At 41.1% G+C, this 19,807-nt stretch overlaps 1 protein-coding gene across 1 annotated transcript in view; it reads left to right on the plus strand.

The window, feature by feature from the left end:
- The window catches only part of SLC9A9 (solute carrier family 9 member A9), a 558,734-nt gene that overhangs the window by 331,803 nt on the left and 207,124 nt on the right, over positions 1 to 19,807 (plus strand). The window contains exons 10-11 of the mRNA XM_022582689.3: positions 6,181 to 6,294; positions 7,878 to 7,989. Coding sequence (XP_022438397.1) covers positions 6,181 to 6,294; positions 7,878 to 7,989 — 226 coding nt within the window. The remainder of the gene's footprint in view (positions 1 to 6,180; positions 6,295 to 7,877; positions 7,990 to 19,807) is intronic.

The following is a 19,807-nucleotide window of genomic DNA, read 5'->3' on the forward strand; positions in this document are numbered from 1 at the left end:
GCAGGGGACGGGAGAGAGCTGGGTAGCAGCCAGGAGTGCATAAGGAACCCAAGAATTCTCAAACAAAGAAATATTGAGTGGGCCAAAAGTTTCATTTGTTTTTTTTTCTGTAAGATGGCTCTAGTAGCACTTAGCTGTCTTTAACTTCATTCGAAACAATTTTGTTAGATTGTATGTGACAGCTGTCATATCAGCATGCATTTTAAAAAGACATCAAAATTGGTGAATTTTTGTGTAGCCATTTTAATATTGAAGGTGGAAGAAAAATAGCAACACTTTCAGCATATTATGCTTTCTTATTTCAAGAAAGGTAAAAACGCAACTGAGATGCAAAAAAAGATTTGTGCAGTGTATGGAGAAGGTGCTGTGACTGATTGAACGTGTCCAAAGTGGTTTGCAAAGTTTCGCACTGGAGATTTCTCGCTCGATGATGCTCCATGGTTAGGTAGACCAGTTGAAGTTGATCGCGACAAAATCGAGGCATTACTTGAGAGCAATCGATGTTATACCACGCGGGAGATAGCCGACATGCTCAAAATACCCAAATCAAGTATTGAAAATCATTTGCACCAGCTTGGTTAGCTCAGTAAAGGAGCTCTCTGAACCTCCTTTACTTCAGGGCCTGTATAGTCCTAACCTTGAAGAATCTGATCTTGGATTTGGAGTCCACCTCCTGCAAATGGGGCAGAGACATTGCATGAAGTTTGTCTTATTTTAGGCCATAGATAGATACATAGATACCTAGATACATAGAGATATCAAGATATATATATGTATCGTAATATATATATAAAACCATATACAATCATTATATAAGGCACAGTGAAAAGTCCAGAATTTCTCTAAGGGGAAAGGGGTGAATGGGGAGGAGATTTGTCTTGAAGTTACAAATGCATGGCAGGACCTTTGTTTTTACTTTTTGTACTTTGAGAGGAGGAAAAGTGTTGGAAGAATTGGCTTGGGTGAGCAGATGGTAATAGACATTGCGGGGGGATAAGCATCCCCTACCTCAAGTCACCCCCTGCATCCACTAGTTGGGTACGAGGAAATTTACGTTTTGGGTTTCTTTGCTTGAAAAACAATGTGGTCGGAGTCACAGATATCTTCCCTAGAAGATATCTAGGGAAGAGTTGCTCTGATGATCAAACAGGATGTATATATGTATGAGACTATACTTTGCAGACTGTAATGTGTTACAAATATTCACCAATACTATTATTACAAACTTCTCGCTGTCCCTGAACCTGAATCTTGTCTAATGGAGAGGCAGCCTAGTCTGGCAGAAGTGGCATGTGCCTTGGACAAAACTCAGGACAACTCAGTTCTTCCCTTTATTGAGCTTTACGTGGGCAAATGCATTACTATTGTTGAGTGCAATTTCCCCAGCTGTAAAACAGAAATAATATTATCAATTTATGAGTTTTCTTTTTATAATGACATGAATTGCTAAAAATGTTTAAAGTAAGCAAAAACCTTTAACTCATTCCCTAGCACAAGTTAAGTCCTAAAAAAATGAGTCCCATTAGCATTATTACTATTTTAGAAGTAGTAATACTGATATTATTACAGTGTCCTAAATCTAGAAGAGGATCTCAAAGGATTGCACTTGTACTTATTTGTAACTATAGATCTTCGGCTTTGTAAGGAGAGGCTTCACTCTGGGAACCATGACCTTGACTGGCAACAAAGCTTTCAGATCCCTTATGTCCTGGTGGTAAAGGTCACATGTCTTCAGTACAATTCAAGTCCTATGCTACCTGTAGAGCCCACAGGAATTATTGGGTTCACCTTGAACAGATTTCCTCAGGACTTGGGACTAAGCAAATATTAGAATCCCAGGAGCAAAAGTTTATAATTTTAATAGAATATATTGTAATGTTTGTTTGCAAATCCCCCAATATAGGAATAAAAATTGTTTACTTGTACTCCAGTTTGTTCAGAATAGTTATAGATATACCCAATAATGTGTAAAAAAATGAAATCTGAGATATTCTCTAAAGAAGGCTCCCAGTTAGGAATAAGGGCAAATTTTATTAACAAACAAACAAAAAATTAATCCCAGGACAAAATTATGGGGAAAATAAAATAATATAGTTAGTTCTTTCTTTCCTTTCACTTTTATTATAGTTTTGTAGGTTCTTTAACGTCCCAATTAAAATGAATTTCAGTGCATTACTTGGCCAAGTAAATGAAAGTCAATATGTTGAAACAAACTTTAAGTCAAGTAAAAGCCATATTGAGGAGTTCGTGTGAACTTAATTAGTATTAGTAAAGCAGGGTATAGTGAACTGCTGTAATATTTCTGTACATGAACCACAGTAATATGGTTGTTTCATTCTTTTACTAATAGGAGAAAAAGTCAATCAGAATTAGTAATAAACATATTTTATAAAACAGATATGACTTTTTCTTACTTTCTAGTAAGTACAGTAAGTAACACCAACTGAAAAACATAGTATCAAATAAGTCTTTAGAGAACACGGTTTGCTGACCAGATTATGTTGTTTAACATGTAAATTGTTACCATGAACTTTCTGAGTTTTTAAACACAGATTGTCCTCTTATGCAGTTTAAATATTTCCCTAGTCTTGCTTGCCCTATTAAACGTGCTTTTTTGTCCTAAAGAAAAGCTCTGCTAAGCAAATATTACTTTTAACCTGGGTCCCCTCCACAGGCTCCCAAACTGTGAATTAAGGGAAATAAAACAAATGTTGCTTACTGTACTGGATAAATAAAATGTTGACTCAAGTTATTTTTCATTGACCCTGAGTAGGAAGGAAGTAGATTCGAGGTTATTCATATTAGATACTGAATTAACTAGTTTGACATTTATTATTATTATTGGTTTGGGGGTGGAGTTTGTTCTTTTTTCTTTTTTCCAAAATTGACCAGTAAATCTATTCCCTCAGTAATTGACTACTCTGGGCCAGACTCAGGCAATGAAGGTTTAATGGTCAAATTGGTTGCTTCTGTCAGCTTGGCCTTAAGGTACATTCTCTTTCTGAAACACGTCTTCAGGAGATTTTTGCATGTGAAGCACAAAGTTGAATTTGCCCACACATTTTCATTAAGTGCCCTGAGAAGGAAGTTATTATGAAGCCTGTTCATTCAGAGGAATGTTGTTACATGATATAAGTAGACAAAGGAGTGCTACTCAGTGCTGCTGCCTTGCTATGAAGGGAATCTTTTTTAAAATGCTAACAACCATCTACAATTTAAAATAAGTGAGTCTATTAGATTGTCAAAGGTTTTTTTAAAAATTGATAAAAATTAATTTTGGCAAGAGTGTGAGGAAAGGGCGGCCTCTACACCATTATTAGAGATGTAAATTGGTATAATATTTCTGAAGGGCAGGCTGGTAGTATGTTGAAAAAGAAAAATTAATATATATCCTTTGACAGAAGTAGCCCAGATCTAGGAATTTCACCTAAGGAGTAATCACTCAGCTGGGGAGAGAGATTTGTATAAAGATGCTCAGTGCAGCACTGTTTATAAGGGGAAAATCTGAAACAACCAAATGTCTAATAATGGGTAATAATAGATACAGTGAAATAAAATTGGGTATGAAGATACAAAGGGATATTGTGCTGCCATTAAAAATTGTTCAGTAGATTGAGATTTATTGCCATGGAAAGAGGCTTGTGAAATATTACTGAGTTAATTAAAGTAAATTATATAAAAATACGGTCAGATTTATGTAACATTATGCATGTTGTCTATATAATCTATGGATTTGTGAATAAAGAGATCACTGAAAAAGATGTTCCACAAAAAGATAAGTGCTTTTTTTGGTTGTTGTTTGTATTTTCCTGCACTCAAGAACAACTTTTAAAGAAAATAAGAAAAAGATTAGATAAGAATGCTTGATAACTTCCTGAAAGTTAAAAGATGAAGAGTTGGAGCTTAAGCAAGGCTAAAGAAGGAAAACATTTGGGAAGTATTTTATTCCACTTTAAAATTTTTGTTATAATTTAATTCAGTTTTTTAAGCTATGAAAGTAACATGTTCATGGTAAAAAACAAAATTTAATAGGAATGTCAAACGTCTGTAAAGTGGAGTGCAAGTTATGTGTATATGTATATGTATATGTATATGTTAATACACGATGGATTCATACGTGTACAGACATATCCTTTGTTTCCTTAACTTACTTTTTTTTTTTAATGTCTCACAATCAGAAGTCCTAACTCCAGCTAATAACTGCTGAATTCATCACACACATTTCTGAACCAAACATGCTGGGCTGAGCGTGGGGAAAGAGGTGGACCCCAGAGGCAAATTGGGGTATGACCACTAACAAGAGGCTGAATGGATCCTAGTCAGCAAAATGTCCCCTCTAAAGTAAAATACACTTGGGATGGGGACCGGAGAAGGAGAAGCCCTATGAATTTAACCTTGATATGTGATTATTAATGTCAAAAACTGGATAGCTGCTCTGGACTGAATGTCTCCCCTTAATCCCCTTCAAGTTCATTTGTTGAAGTCCTAATCCCCAGTGTGATGGCATTTGGAGGTGGGGCCTTTGGGAGGTAATTAGGTCATGAGGGTGAAGTGCTCATGAATGGAATTAGTGCCTTCAGAAAAAGAGACACAAGAGAGAAGATCTCTCTTTCTCTCTGCCATGTAAGGATACAGCAAGTAGGCTGCTGTTTGCAAACCAGGAAGAGGACCCTCACCAGAACTAAATCAGCCAGCACCTGGATCTTGGACTTCCCAGACCCAGAACTATGAGAAATAAATTTCTGTTGTTCAAGGCACCCAATCTATAGTATTTTGTTATAGCAGCCTGACATGTTATGGCAGATTAAGACAGCAGCCAAATCTCACTTTTTGAAAAAGTAAAGACATAATGAGATAGAAAAGTGTCCCCCATCTCCTACATTTCCCCCTATATTTTCAAGCTGTCTGTGGTTATTTGAGTGACGGTGTTTGTTTAGATGGGCTGGCCTAGAATGTAAAGTGAGTACTCAGGATAATTGACGATCACTAACCCCTGCAGAAAGACCATCCTGTACCAAAAGAACTGTGGTTTTTTTTTTAATCCATTCTTTCTATTACTGGTTTTAAATAATGCGTCTGACAAGATTCTGCTTTTCTTTCTGTCAGCTGTCGGTGAACAGGTATTGGTCATTATTTGTGGGGCTGTAAATACATTACATGAAAAAATAATGAGTCCTTAAAAAATCAAGAGAAATGTCTCCAGAGACGTCTACCTAACATGGTGATTTATGTAGGTCTGGGAAAGAAGTTTCAGAACTTCCAAATGAATAGTCTGGATCATAAACTAAAATCTCTTCTAAATCTGCCTTTGCTGTAGCCCTTGGACACATTTCCCTTTCACTTCTAATCTGGAAGTTGGAGAATGTTTTTCTTGTTCAACTTAAATTGTTTAGTTAATGGTCTAAGAATAACTCTTGGGGGCATCCCTCAGCATAACATGTTATTACTCTATCCCTCTGACTGAATTTGATGTTTCGATTGTGTTCTTGCTGAATTAACTGATCCCTGGGATTAATCATTTCCATTTTACCAGCTAGAGATTGTAGACATTTAATGGATATACCTACATCAGTCAATTTAATGAGTCGCATTGTCTGAAGTTTGAAATATACTGATTATTCTAATATTGAAATATAATCGACATTCACCCTCACTACAGGTTTCTAAGTTTTCCAGGTTTGCCCTTCCTGCCTGCCTGAGGAAGGTAATTTAGATAAAGCTCTTTTTTTCTTTTTTTTATTTAGTTCTTCAGGGTCTGGGAACTCACGTGTATCTACTAAACAATTCTTGCATCGTTCACTATGGTACACGTTAAGCAAATCCTGTAGTTTCAGTTTCTGTAACAGGGACTATTCTTTCGTCCTAGTAGGAATTGTTCCATGGAGGATCAGGCCAGTTAATCTCACCCTGGGGTATCTCTGGCAGCCTTGCAGTTGGAAAGGAGGGTGGGATGTTGACACGGCTGCAGCATCTGTCACTGGGTAGAGAGCCAGTGTAGAGTCAGCTGACCTGGCAGGATAGGCAGGGCCCCTGCACCCCGCCAGAGGCTGAGCAGAAGGCCAAAGGATGGCCTTGCCAGTTACAGGAGGACCATTCAGTCACCAAATACAGTCACAAGAAATTAAATGGACTCAAAGCTGAGTCATAATTCATGGGTTTTGTTTTCTGTTTTGTTTTCAGTTGTTTGAATTTATGAACTTCTTGGCTGAGAACGTCATCTTCTGTTACATGGGCCTGGCGCTGTTCACGTTCCAGAATCATATCTTTAATGCTCTTTTCATACTTGGAGCCTTTGTATCCTTTGAAATACAGAACAATGGGTGATGAGAAAAGAGAACAAACTGCTTACCTTTAGTGATTATTCTGTTAAATTGTTAAAGTATTTCCTCAGGTTTACTGCAAAGCTCAAATTCAAGGCAGACAAGTAATTCTAATTAGGGGTGGAAATTATTCTAAGAAATTGGGGCCTTTACTAAATGTTATGGTTCAGGATAAAAAGTTTGGAAAATACTGAGGGAAGTAAGGGGGAAAAACTAAAAGAAAATGACATTTTTTGAATATTCAAAATATGTTTAACTCAAATTATGAATCATTTATATAAAGAGTATGTCAATCCATTTTTTATATTTAATCTGCATTAGAATGTATCAGAAGACAGCCAGGATTTAGAACTTCAGAAATACTTTCAGTGCAAGATGGTAAAATCTTTTTTTCCAGTGAGGACTTTGAAAAAAAGATAGTAAAGATCAAGTGAAATTAACATGATAGATGTGCTTTCAATGTCTTAAGCACTGTGCACATGTAAGTTTATTTTAATAAGCTAGCCCCTTTCCTGTAAGTAAAAGGACAGGTGAAATCTAGACTTCAATTTTAATGCAGAGGGCTTTTCTAGCTCTAGGTCTGGGGTATAAGCATTCCCAGTAGGAAGGGATGTCTATCAGAAAGGATACTGAGCCACTGCGCACGTCCCCAAGGACAGTCAGCAGCTGTTGTCCTTGTTCCCACCTGGAAAATGGGCAGATGCCCCCTAGGATCACAGGCAGACGATTGTAACAGCCAAGAGAGCCGACTCCTCTCTGGAAGCCAGTGTCCAACTAAGCACCGGCACCTACCTCTGGTTCTCTTTTCATTGAGCAGTCAAGTGAATTTTCAAATTCCATCTGAAACCTGGATCTTAGAAGGAAGCTCCCTCTTCCCAAATAACTCCATCCCATTTGAGGACAAACTAGAATAGACAGACTATCAGGGAAGGAGTCCAAGATGTCAAAAGAGGAGAGATGACTACCACAAATATTTTCATAGATTTTTAACCTAGAAAGCTTGGAGTTTAGTGAAACACCTCTTAAAGCAGAAGTTGTATTATACATTTAGACAGGCAGTTCCTCTCAAAATTAAATCCACTAAAAGAAAAAAAATAAGTGAAACTTGCTAGGTTTAAGGAGTATAAACTGATGGAAAGTAAGATGATAATCGTGAGCTGAAGCACATTTATCCTTTCTAAAGTGCTGCTTGAGAGGACAATACCACAGCCTCGGAACAGTCTCTGCCTCACATTTTGCAGCAGACCTGAGTGTAGAGTCAGTTATCAGCAGCATAAACATGATGAGAAAATTTACAGGGATTGAAATGGTATTGAGTTAACAATTTTAAACCGAGTATAGGTTCAAAGAAGACAGAGTTCTCTACTGTTTCTGGAAAGGAACTGACGTTGAAAAATGAATTTTGGAAGCAAGTTGGACATACATGTATTGACATGTTTATTCCTGTTTTCTGGGTCCTAATATAGAGAAGCTTTAGGACATAATATTTAAAGCTCAAGAACTCTCACCCTTATTGCAGCAACATTTTCCTCAATGTTTCCCTGTGCTTATCCACAGCTAGCAATTTTTGTAGCCAGAGCATGCAACATATATCCCCTCTCCTTCCTCCTGAATCTGGGCCGGAAACACAAGATCCCCTGGAACTTTCAGCACATAATGATGTTTTCAGGTATGTGAACTACACTGTGTGTTAGCGCATGTCTTCTCTCGTAATTTCCCAGTGCTTGGACAACCATGAGGATACTTAGAGACCTTCTGGGGAAGCATAACTTCTCTTTATCCCATTGTACATACTGCCATGTGGATATCCATAAGTTCTGAACAACAATGGGATTTTTTTTTTTTCCAGAAGGGAAATGCAATTAAAGGGAATCTTGTTGGAATGGCCTCAAGGTTCAGTATCTGCCGGAAACTGGCCTGGAATAGGCATTGGACTTGCCCCTGACTTATTTCAGATCAATTTTCACTTGGGAGAATTTGCATAATTTAATAATTTCATGAATTGCATACTTGCAGGTAAATAGTGTGTAAATGGTACCATTTTTGTTCAGTGTTAAAGCTCCTTCTCTTTAGAAACCCTGCTCCTTCTCTAATGCCAAGCTCCAGCAACTTCTTATGGTTAATACAAAAGCAAATCATATCTAAGTATGATCAGTTATTAGTTGAGAAAACAAGTATTAATTGCACTCCCACCAAATGCCAAGAGCCGTTCTAGGCACAGGTGGATGAGATCAACAGGATCTCTGCTCTCAAACCATACCTGAAGGCTCTTTTTTTCCCAAAGAAAATAAACAAAATGAATTTGCTGACCCTGAACTACCCTGGGGATTCTGTTTCTCTCTGTTCAATTAATTTTCCTACCATCAGCCTTTTCTTGTTTGGAGACCTTTCCCCTTACATGCCTTCTATGTATTTGTGCACTTATATTACACTCAGAGGTAGTTCATTGGAAGATGCATGAGAGTAAAACAAAACTGCTTCAGAATAGAGCAAACAAAATTTGGGGTATTCAGGGAGATATGGAAAGAGTGAGGAAAACGATCATTTATTGAGTATCTGCTGTTTGCCACTCACTATATATCAATCCTATAAAGCAGATATTAACCCATTTTGTATATGGAAAAACTGAGGTTCAGGATCTCAAAGAGGTCAAGTAACTTGGCCAAGGATGAACTCATCCCTAACCCCAGGTCTGTGAGACTTCACCTCAAACCCAACTAAGTGTCCCAGATCCACATCTTTAGACGTAGTAGTAGGAATAAAAGGCTTGTTTCACCTTCAGGTCCCTCCTAGCCTGTTCCACACAGTAAAGGGTGGGAGCTCTCAGGCTGAGAATGAGTCATTTAATCAAGTACTGGCAAATGGAGACCCAGAGTTTAAAAATGTCCTTCTGTAGGCCTCGGACAGTGCTGCTCTACGTTTCCAGACATGCCGGCGGGGTGAGAGAGGGAGTCATACAGAGGATAATTCGTACCGATAGGTGATCTTTGACTTAGAGCAGTGATGAACTTTGGTAATGATTGACTCCATTGTGGGAAAACAAAAGGCAAATTGGATCACATAAATAAGAAGTCGGCACTGGGTTGCACTTTTGCAAAGCATTTCTAGGAGTTGGGAAGCACTTTTCCTTCGTTCCCATCAAGATATCAGTAGCTTTACTCTGGAGAATGGTGGTTTATTCTTAAAACTTGGAGATTATATTTTAAACAATGCTTTTTTTTACAAAGAAGATTGTGAGAGAAGTGCAAGGTTTAGATAGCCATGTTGGGATGTGAAGTGTCTGCCCAAATAACCTCGTGGCTTTCTGGATTTGGCACCTTCTATGTTTGCTTAGCTGTTGGATTGGAGCTGCATTAAAAACTGAGGCCAGCAGTATGGTGTGTATGACCAGGGGATGTGCGGAAGCCCAGAATTCGGTGATACCTTTATGATATCCTAAATCAGAGAGTCAGCAAACTATGGCCTTTGAACCAAATCTAGCCCACAGGAATTTTGTAACTAAAGTTGGAACACAGCTATACCCCTCTGTTTACATATTGTCTGTGGCTGCCTTTTGTGCTCTAAGAGCAGAGGCGAATGTTGCAACAGAAATTGTATGGCCCACAAAACCTAAAATATTTACTATCTGGCCCTGTTCTAGATCATCTTCATCCTCTAGAAGAAAAATAATAACCCCATCACTTTAATGGGATTGACATTAATAGTTTAATTCAAGGGAATATCCATCTGCTAGTTCCTAGCATTAAGAACATTGGATTTTCCACTAAAAAGCTGTCTTCTTAAAAATGAGAAGATTATAATGTTATATGGTTATGTAATGGAATCATAGATGCTCAACTCCAAAGTCACTTTATACCTTTCTAAGACCTTTTGTGGGTAATGTTTTGAGACTCATAGCCAGGGCAAGATAAGATAGGCGCTCTTGGTCTCTTCCTGCAGATTACAAAAAAGAAAGAGAGAGAGAAAGACATGGAGAGTTTTTGAGTATCTTGCTCACGATCTGACAACTCATAAGAGATGAAATTGAGACTTGAACCCAGGCCTCTTGACTTTGAATTTAGAGCCTTCTCATCTGTCTTGACACAACTTCAGATTTACCCTCAAGGTCATGAGAACAAAAGTTAAATCAAAACCGTGCCCTTCCTAGCCCAGGCCAACTCTAGCATGTCTTAACATGTCTCTCATGAAAACCTGACCCCGATCCTGTTCACAGTAAACCACACACGTGGGTGACACCCCTCCCAGCCATAGTCTCAGGTTCTACACTGCACCCACTGACTCCCTTCAGAGTGTAGGAAGGACCAATGGAGTTCACCATGTGCAGGGCAGTATTTTTCTTCAAAAGAATGGTCCAGACTGGGCTTTGATTTTCTGCATGAATTCTGATATGCCATACCTCACTCAGGACCTAAAGTTTTAAATATATTTGCCAGGAAGTACAGAATTTAAAAGGTCAACGTAAGGTAATGTAAGCCTGAGGAGGAAGTGAAAAAGCAGATCAAATAACACACTGTCTAGCCTTTTCTGGGTGTGTGGGCACAACAGCTGCTGAAGCCAGAAGACACAGCCAAACCCCTTAAAGAATACTTGCATTATAATGTAGTTTAATGCTCTTAATTATGTCTAGAGTGGTTTTGGTCATCCAGTAAGAAGGATAAGTTTGGAAGCTGTCTGGTGGAAACCACTTGTCCATGCTTCACTAATAAATTTAGATGGAGCCTTTCTTTACATAACTTAAAACATTTTTCAAAGAGTCCTCTGGAGAAGATAAACAGCAATGACCCTCGATCTAAAATGGGAGCGTGAATTTATTTACACAATCCCTCAATCAGTCACCCAGCTACTCATTCAGCAGACACTCCCTGACAGGCTCTCTTTGGTAGGTTTTTGGGTGAACAAAGACAGCGATGAGAACCCTGCCCTTAAGGTGGCTTGCAGGCTAAGAGAGAGAACTTGGCTTTGGGCCAAGCTTGGTTCCCTAAGCCGATGCACCACAGATGTTTCAAAGACCAATCAAATAAGAACCAGAATTTCTGTCTTAGTCAATTACACCTACTATTTGACAAAGCCTTTTCCATCAACTTTACCCTCACCTTGTACATGCCTTTTTGCACTGGGCAGGTAGAGAACTGGTGATGTATTTCAAGCAGAAGTGGATTTAGTTGTAAAGTTAAAGAAGCTTCAGTTTTAAGCTCCCCGTGTCCCCCTTCCAAGACCCTGGGATGGGCGCTAGCAGTGTGTCCTAATGGTATATAAAATTTGTGAAAGGTGTTTTTGTATCATTTTTCTTAAAGAGGATCCAAAAATGTGTAAGTTTCAGGCCCCATAAAACCTGAATCAGACCTGTTTCCAAATCTGGATGCACCTGGAGGTGACAGTTTGCAGAGGGATCCAGCTGCTTATTACTTACCTCCTGTTGGGGAGCACACACTACCGGCAGTGAGCATTGAAGCAAGGCATGGAGCTGTGTAGATGGCTGGGGTACAGCAATGTTTTTGAGCAAAGCACACATTGTTCATTGATGACCTTACTGCCACTTCCACCACCCTGTGCCCTCCCCAGCCCCCGCACCCCCACCGTCTCCACCTTTGGCCTCTAGAGCCAGTTAAACTGAGCGAAGCAACTGTCAGGACCCAGATTGAATTTCTCACCTAGCACAGACCCTACCCGATTGGTTTTGTGTAATCTAGTAATCCACACACATGCAGCCTTGGAACCTTAAAATGAGGTCTCAAGGTCAGGAGCAGTGTGGTCTCTCTGCTTCATTTGCCTTGAGAAGCTTTTAATAACGCAATTTCTGTTTTTGGTAGCTAGGTTGCAGTTAAGAGTCAGTTGGGGGAGTCTACCCTGAGACATTTTCAGACCTTCTTTAAATTCAAGGCCAGGAGTTCACAACTGTTCTGCTGTATCATGTGACACCCGGAACAAAGGGCTTAAGAGGACCGCTAAGCTCCCCTGAAACTGTTCTTGTCCCTCTCAGCACAGCCGTAGTTAGTGCCTGGGGTGAGCTGCCCTGCCCAGTTCTCAGCTCCCTTGAAACCGGAGAAGCGGAGCTCTGTGGTTTAAATTAAAGGAGGAGATGTGCTTTGCACAAATTAGCTTTCCTATTGATGTGGTGCATATTACAAAGATCGGGCCTCTTGTTTTAATTCAAATCCATGTGCTGCAATTTTGATTTAATTTAAAACTAAATAAGAGCCGGGAATTGCTTGAAGGAGAGGAAAAACCAAGCCCAGTTGAGCCCCGGCAGCCTTCCTGAAACCACCGTGGCTGGCGACTTTAGCCTACTGGGCTTCAGAGGCTCCATGCAGAGCTGCTGTGCTGATCCGGACGGAACGGAGGCCCTGAAGCACCCGGGCAGGTTCAAGGGCCCCAACGGTGGGTCACAGGACATAATTCTCCAATTTGTCCATTTCTGTTGCAGTTTGAAGAGACATTGCACCCCTGCTGTGTCCTATTGCATAAACTAGGAAGGGTTTTTAACCGGGGAAATGTGACCTCAGTGTATGGATATAATATAAAACCTCATCCAAGAGTTTACATAGCCATAAAGACAACAACACCAAGGGTGGCCAGGCTTTGCTACTAATGTTGCTTGTCGCTCATTTGATCGTCCCCAGCACTCATTAGCATTCAGACAGCTGCTGGCACCAAAGAACTGAGAGAAAGGCCTGGAAGTAAAACTTTAAGAAAACTTTCCCATTAGCATTCAGTTTTTTCCCCCTTAATGGTAAAAAGACTGCCATTACTATTCAAGTTCTGGGAAATAGTGTATAGAACCTCAGTGTTCTACAGAAGGACAGCTTAAGGACCACTGCCCAGGTGTAGGTGACAACCTTTCTCAGTGTCTTTTTGGTGAGCCACCAATCAGGCCATTGTCAGAGCCAGTCTGAGACTTTGACCAAGAAGTGGCCTTCCCAGTTGATTTATCAGTTATACCCAGGAAGAAAACATAAGTGGAATTCATGAAAGTGAAGAGTCAAGGTTATTTTTTCAGCAGTGCCTAGGAACAGGACTCTGTGTCTATGACCACCCAAATTAATGGAACGCTATTAAGCCATAGCGTTCCCACAATAACTACCAGCCACCATGTAAAACGGACACTTCCATGCTTTGTTGATCCTTCAAACCCAAAAGTGTGGTCCAGGGACCAGCAGCTAGGACATCACTTGGGGTCTCTTTAGAAATGCTGAATCCGAATCTGCTTTCTAACAAAATCCCCAGGCAATTCGCATGCATGTGAAAGTTTGAGAAGTGCATCCCAGAACATAATCACAATTTGTGGTTTCTGTTCTGAACCTCTCTCTTCAATCCATCCCTCTCACCTTATTCTGTTCTGCTTTGGACCCCCTTGGGTGCCAGGCTTGCTTCCTTTTTTTTTTTTTTTAGCATTCAAGTTGAAGAACTTCAATTTTTATTTTGTGTTGTTTTTTCTTTTACATCTTTATTGGAGTATAACTGCTTTACAATGGTGTGCTAGTTTCTGCTTCATAACAAAGTGAATCAGTCACACACACATATATGTTCCCATATCCCTTTCCCTTCCCCCTCGCGTCTCCCTCCCTCCCACCCTCCCTATCCCACCCCTCTAGGTGGTCACAGAGCACCGAGCTGATCTCCCTGTGCTCTGCGGCTGCTTCCCACTAGCTATCTACCTTACATTTGGTAGTGTATATATGTCAGTGCCACTCTCTCACTTTGTCACAGCTTACCCTTCCCCCTCCCCATATCCTCAAGTCCATTGCTTCTTGTCCTTCCCCTTGCCGTCTGATCAGCACAGCAATGTTTACCCAGTTACAGAATCTCCTCCAGTTCCTCGAGTATGTGGAATTCTTTCCCTGTTCACTCAGGCTCTCCATCTGTCTGGACCCCTTTCCGCACACACAGCCCCACCCCTCACTCTTTTACTCAGCTAATACCTTTTATCCTTCAGATCTTGGCTTAGACATCACTTCCTGTAGGAAACCTTGTAACTCCTCAAGTCTGGGTTGATGGCCCTCTCCTCTGTTTCCGTAACACCCAATACTTCTCCTCCCCTAGCACCCATCACATTCTACCATGAGTTTTGGTTTGCCTGCCTGTGTGCCCCTCTAGACAGGGAGCTTTGTGAGGCCCAATACTTATCTGTTTCATTCACTCTGTACCTCAGCACCCAGCCCACTACTTGAACCTTCCACAAATAATTGACGGATGAATAGGCAAATGAATGAACAACCTACAACAATGTCTATGCAACTAAAATTGTACATTTCACTAAAATTTCACTTAAGGACTATCCATTCCTGTTCTATCAGCCTGGGAACTTCTGAATCCAGAATTGACCCCAAAGGCAGCTCTCAGACCATGTTTGCCCAGGTGGGAGCTAAGCAACAATAAATTTAAGGAAAGAGATCAACAAATAAAGACTTTTGTTTTTGAAATAAAAGAAAATATTTTTTACCTACTCACTTCTGGCTAAAAAACCCTTCCCTGAGCATTCATAACAGTAAACATTGTTAATACTTCCTCAACAGTAGCATTCGGATATGAAACTATTTTTCAAATCTTTGCTTGCTTTGTGTTGGATGGATGTTTATGATTTCCAGTTAAAGACCTAAGATCTCATTAAAAACCCTGGGACTTTTATATGAGCCAAATGATTTGAATCAAGAATCAGGCTTGGGGCTTCCCTGGTGGCGCAGTGGTTGAGAGTCCGCCTGCCGATGCAGGGCACGCGGGTTCGTGCCCCGGTCCGGGAAGACCCCACATGCCGCGGAGCCTCTGGGCCCGCGAGCCATGGCCGCTGAGCCTGCGCGTCCGGAGCCTGTGCTCCGCAACGGGAGAGGCCACAACAGTGAGAGGCCCGTGTACCGCAAAAAAAAAAAAAAAGAATCAGGCTTGACTTCAGCTCAGGAAAAAATTTCTTTAAATGTATGTACAAGGGTTGTCTGAGAGTCTGAGTCTTCTAAGCAACAGGACTGTTTCTTTTCTTGGCTTGCGGGGATCTTAGTTCCCCGACCAAGGATCGAACCCCGGGCTTGGCAGTGAAAGCGCCAGGTCCTAACCCCTGGACCGCCAGGGAATTCCTGACAGGACTCTTTCTCTCCTTGTCTCTTCCTTTGTTCATCCTTCCAGAGAGCAACAGCCCAGATGACGCCATCACGTTGTCAAGCATTCCTTGCCAAGCCTTCCTGTTCTCAGCCCCTCCCGCGGAGTCCAGGGTTCCCTCCCGCTCCCGTGGTGGTATATCTCCTTCCTGCTCTGGGTGTATCTTGTGCAATTAATTAGGCCACTATCTCTTCCTTACCAGTACAAGGTCACTAACCAGCTAATGGGACATAGGCTGAGAACATTTTCTCCATTAGAGTGGATGAACATCTACCAAGTCCCCACCTCTCTCACGTGACACCCACTGTGGCCCGGGGAAGGCATTAGTGAGCAGGTGGCTGACCGGTGAAGGTCTTCTGCGGTCTTCAAACGGGACAGGGTTAACCAGCTTATGCAGGAAATGAGTCATGAAAATGTTCTAACCAGTGTGTCAAACAGTCAGAAAAAAGACATCTTGAATAACAAGTAACCACGTGCCGCATTGCTGTGACAAAGTAGACAAGCATGGCAGGTCCGGATGAACCGAAGATCCCATTAAGTCCTCATAGTTTCAAATGCTGAGAAAAGTTTATGTGATGATGACAAATTCAGAACATCGGAGAACTAGCTTTGAGCTACAGCCAGCCCCATAGTGTCCTCCTATGATTAGGTCAAAATAGCCTATTCTTCACTTAGTTCCAAAATAAATTTTCAGTAAAAGTTATTAGCTCTTGCATTTTTAAGCAGCATATTAGATTCTATTGGGCACCCCACATATTTTCTAAATAGGAACTACCATTTTGGTGAAATGCAGAGGGCTCAGGCTTTGAAGCAGGCTCAGCCATGGGGCGCTATATGGTTAACTCTCTCTAAACCTCAGCTCCCGTGGCTATAAAATGGTGCTTACGTTAGACGGTCAGTGTTGAAAACCAGAGTAGAAAGTGTATATAAAATGCCTGGCACAGGGACCGCCACTTAGGCCACATTCAACAGTTGGGAGTTTCCATCACTCTCTCTAACCACCCGAGAGGAGATAGCCGTTAGTGCTTCACAGAGACATGATTCATATAAACTCACAACTGCTCTCGGAAAAACCTCCTATCGGAGATTAAGGTTTTTATTCTAAGTAAGGTTTGACCTTCAGATCACTGCTGAGGACCTAGTCTGAGGCCAATGCTAAGTGCTAGTGACATACCCGTGGAAGGCGAGATCCGAGGCTCCACCCCCTCCCCTTCATTTAAGGACAATTGCTGATACTCTACTTTTAGTTGCAGCAGTGACCTACTCCTCGCACTAAGATGTGCAACGTTGTCAACTCAAAGTGAAGCTCAAAATACCAGTTTTTGTGAGGAAAATATATTGGAAACCCCTCTGGGACAAGTTGACACATGCAAAATGCCACCATCTACTTAGACATTTATTGAGTGTGAAAAAGTGGCAAGGCCTTGTAGATTACCCAACCACACTATAGAGACAGAGTAGCCAATAAGAACACTCTAGCTCCTGAGAGACACTGAGTAATGAAAGGGGACAACCCAGAACACTTGTCACCTCTCCCTGTGTTTCAAGGATAAGGTCTTAGATACAGAAAAATAAATAATCTTATTTAATTTGGGAACTTCCTGTGTGCATTTCAGTTTTTCAGGAGTGTCACAGATATCACAAATATCTGGCTGATAGTTTTAACCAAGCTAACCTGTCCGCTGAGGCAAACAAAAGGACCACATTGTTTTTCCCTGTTTTCTGCCTGAATTTGCTTACTAATTGCTTGCTTGTTTTGGGCATTAGGTAGACATAACCTTAGAAAACTATCAATACACACGAACCAAGCTCAAAAAATAAGTCTGTCTGTGCCATGCATAAATCCCTCTAATTCTGCCCTCAGGTTCTGTGGATAGAGTTCAGAAGAAGTCAATAGGATTGACTCTAGTAAGTTATATGTGCAAATGAGCAAGAAGCATTTACATTTAAAAATGCCTTGTGCTAAATTTCCATAGGGCCATTACATCATTTAGGAATTATCAGCACTTGCTCTAATATACTGGGGACATTGCAGTGCTGTTTGGGCAACCAAATCCTTCACAGACAGACCAAACCTCTGTGAGTAGGGCTGGGTCCCAGCCGCACTGCCCAGCCTCCCACTGACCCTCTTCCAAAAGTTAGAGACCTGTGATCACACTTGAGGGCAGAAGGAGACACCAGAGGTCCCCTGCCTGTGAATAACAGCATTGCCCTCCCTTTACAGGATCCTCAGTCCCACTCACCATCCACTTCCCTCAGTGCCTGAAAAATGTCACTAGACCTTCCTGGAGCTGTTTTAAATTCCACAAGTAAACGTGAAAGCACGCATGTTAACTATTTTAAAAAGCACGCCCTTCAGGAGAATTGTGTGCTACCCTTCCCCAGCATATTTCTTCCTTCCAATTGTTTTCTTCCTGGCAGGAAGCTCATTTTGGCTGCGTGCGGAAATGGGGTTTTTGACTGGAGAGTCAAAACCCGATCATTTTAGAGTCGGGTGTCTGGGACTGGGATGGGGAGGGCAGCATGATGGCAGTAATGCACAGAAAGGGGGAGAGAGACAGAGACACCGAGACACAGAGAGAGAAGGTGCAGAAAGAATTGGGGAGGGAGAGCAAAAGGCAAAACATCTTTTTCAAAATGTTGCCTCAGGTTGATCGTCTGCCTGGGAAAGGGGAAGAAAATTTCCTTCTTCGCATCTTTCCTAAAAATTCAAATTATTAAGATAATCATGATTTTTTAAATCTTTGTTATGGGTTATATATTCAATGGGGGGAATGAAACAGATTGAATAACAAGCCATACCATTTACTATGTAACCTTGCTACTCCATCCTTCCCAGCCCATATTCCCTCATCTGTTAAGAAAATATTCTGAGATTCTACAGGGACATGTAAGGGAGAGAGATGTAGGTTTGGTAGATGTAGAGAGCCTTATGATAGGCTAAGCTGCTAGAACACACAGACTCCTAAAATTCAGTTGTTGAACCACAGTAGTAAATCCTCTCTCATTCAAGTCACAGGTAGGGTTGATATTAACATGAGGGTGGGGGAAAGATGCCTCTCCTCCAGGTGGTGATTCAGATATCACCAGGCTCCTTCCATCTTGTGGCATCATAATCCCCTAAGTCAAGGGTTCTAAAAGTGTGGTCCCTGGACCATTAGTATCAGCAATACCTGGAAACTTGTTAGAAATGCAAATCCTCAAGCCCCACCACAGACCTACTGAAATCAGACACTCTGGGGGTGGAGCCCAACAATCTAAGGTTGAACAGGTCCTCCAGGTAATGCTGATGTAGCTAAAGTCTGGGAACTACTGCTATAGGGATTCATCATGATTTATAACTGGCTGGTGGAACCATGGGAAAGAGAGACTGGGGTAGGTAGCTTTTCTTAAAAGCCTGGGCCCAGAAATGACATGTATCACCTCTGCTCTCATTTCTCTGGTGAGAACCAGCTGTATTCCTAGCTGCAAGAGACGCTAGGAAATGTAGTTTATGCAGTTATAGCAGCATAGCATGGATGATAAAAATAGGTTCCGGTGGACAGATAGCCATCTTTGCCAAAATAGCCCTCTGCAGTAGGAATATTTTTAGCGTTGATCCTATGGGAAAAAAAGCAATCCAGTGTCTAAACTAGGGTTTCTCAAACCAGCAACTATTGATATTTGGGGACTGATAATTCCTTTTTGTGGGATCTGTCTTGTACATGGTAGAATATTTAGCAGCACCCCTGGTCTCTACCCACTAGATTAACATTAGCGCCTCCCACCTTCCAGTTGTGGACAATCACAAATGTCCTCAGACATTGCCAAATATTCCCTGGGGGACAAACTCACCCAAGTTGAGAACCACTGGTCAAATAGGAAACTTATAAGTTGACCTTTGAAACACAAGCTGGCCATAAGTTGGGTACTGCTCACAGAAAGTTGACTTTCTTCTGATCTCTCTCAGCCTTTCTCTTGAAACCCTGCATTGAAGATTTCAGCTAGTGGCAAGGATTATTCCACAGTTTCCTACCACATCTACCTTCCCTACGTAAAACTAAACTTCCAAAGACAGAGGCATCTATGCATGTTGACTCAGAGCTGTGACAGAGCTAATCCTATTTACAATTACCCTTCCTGGCTGCCTAAGGTGTCCAAAAACAAACTTCATTTTATGCAAAAATATATTGAAGTTATGTCGCATTCCTTCTCAGTGGCCTTAGGTTTAAATGATTCAAGTTCAGGAAGAGAGATGAAGGAAAGAAAGTTCTGCTCGTCTAACACAGACTTAGTTTCCAGAAAAACTCAATTTATTTTTGAATGCAGAGGCTTTTTCACTGAAACAACCTGTTGGCTTCGCTTCCATGTGATAAAACGGCGTTGAACTGAAACTGGGACTGTATAACAAGGTTGTACTA

The sequence above is a fragment of the Delphinapterus leucas genome, chromosome 4, assembly GCF_059928025.1.
Source record: "Delphinapterus leucas isolate spDelLeu-1000000601 "Yukka" chromosome 4, BTC_Dleu_Yukka2, whole genome shotgun sequence".
Lineage (NCBI taxonomy): Eukaryota > Metazoa > Chordata > Mammalia > Artiodactyla > Monodontidae > Delphinapterus > Delphinapterus leucas.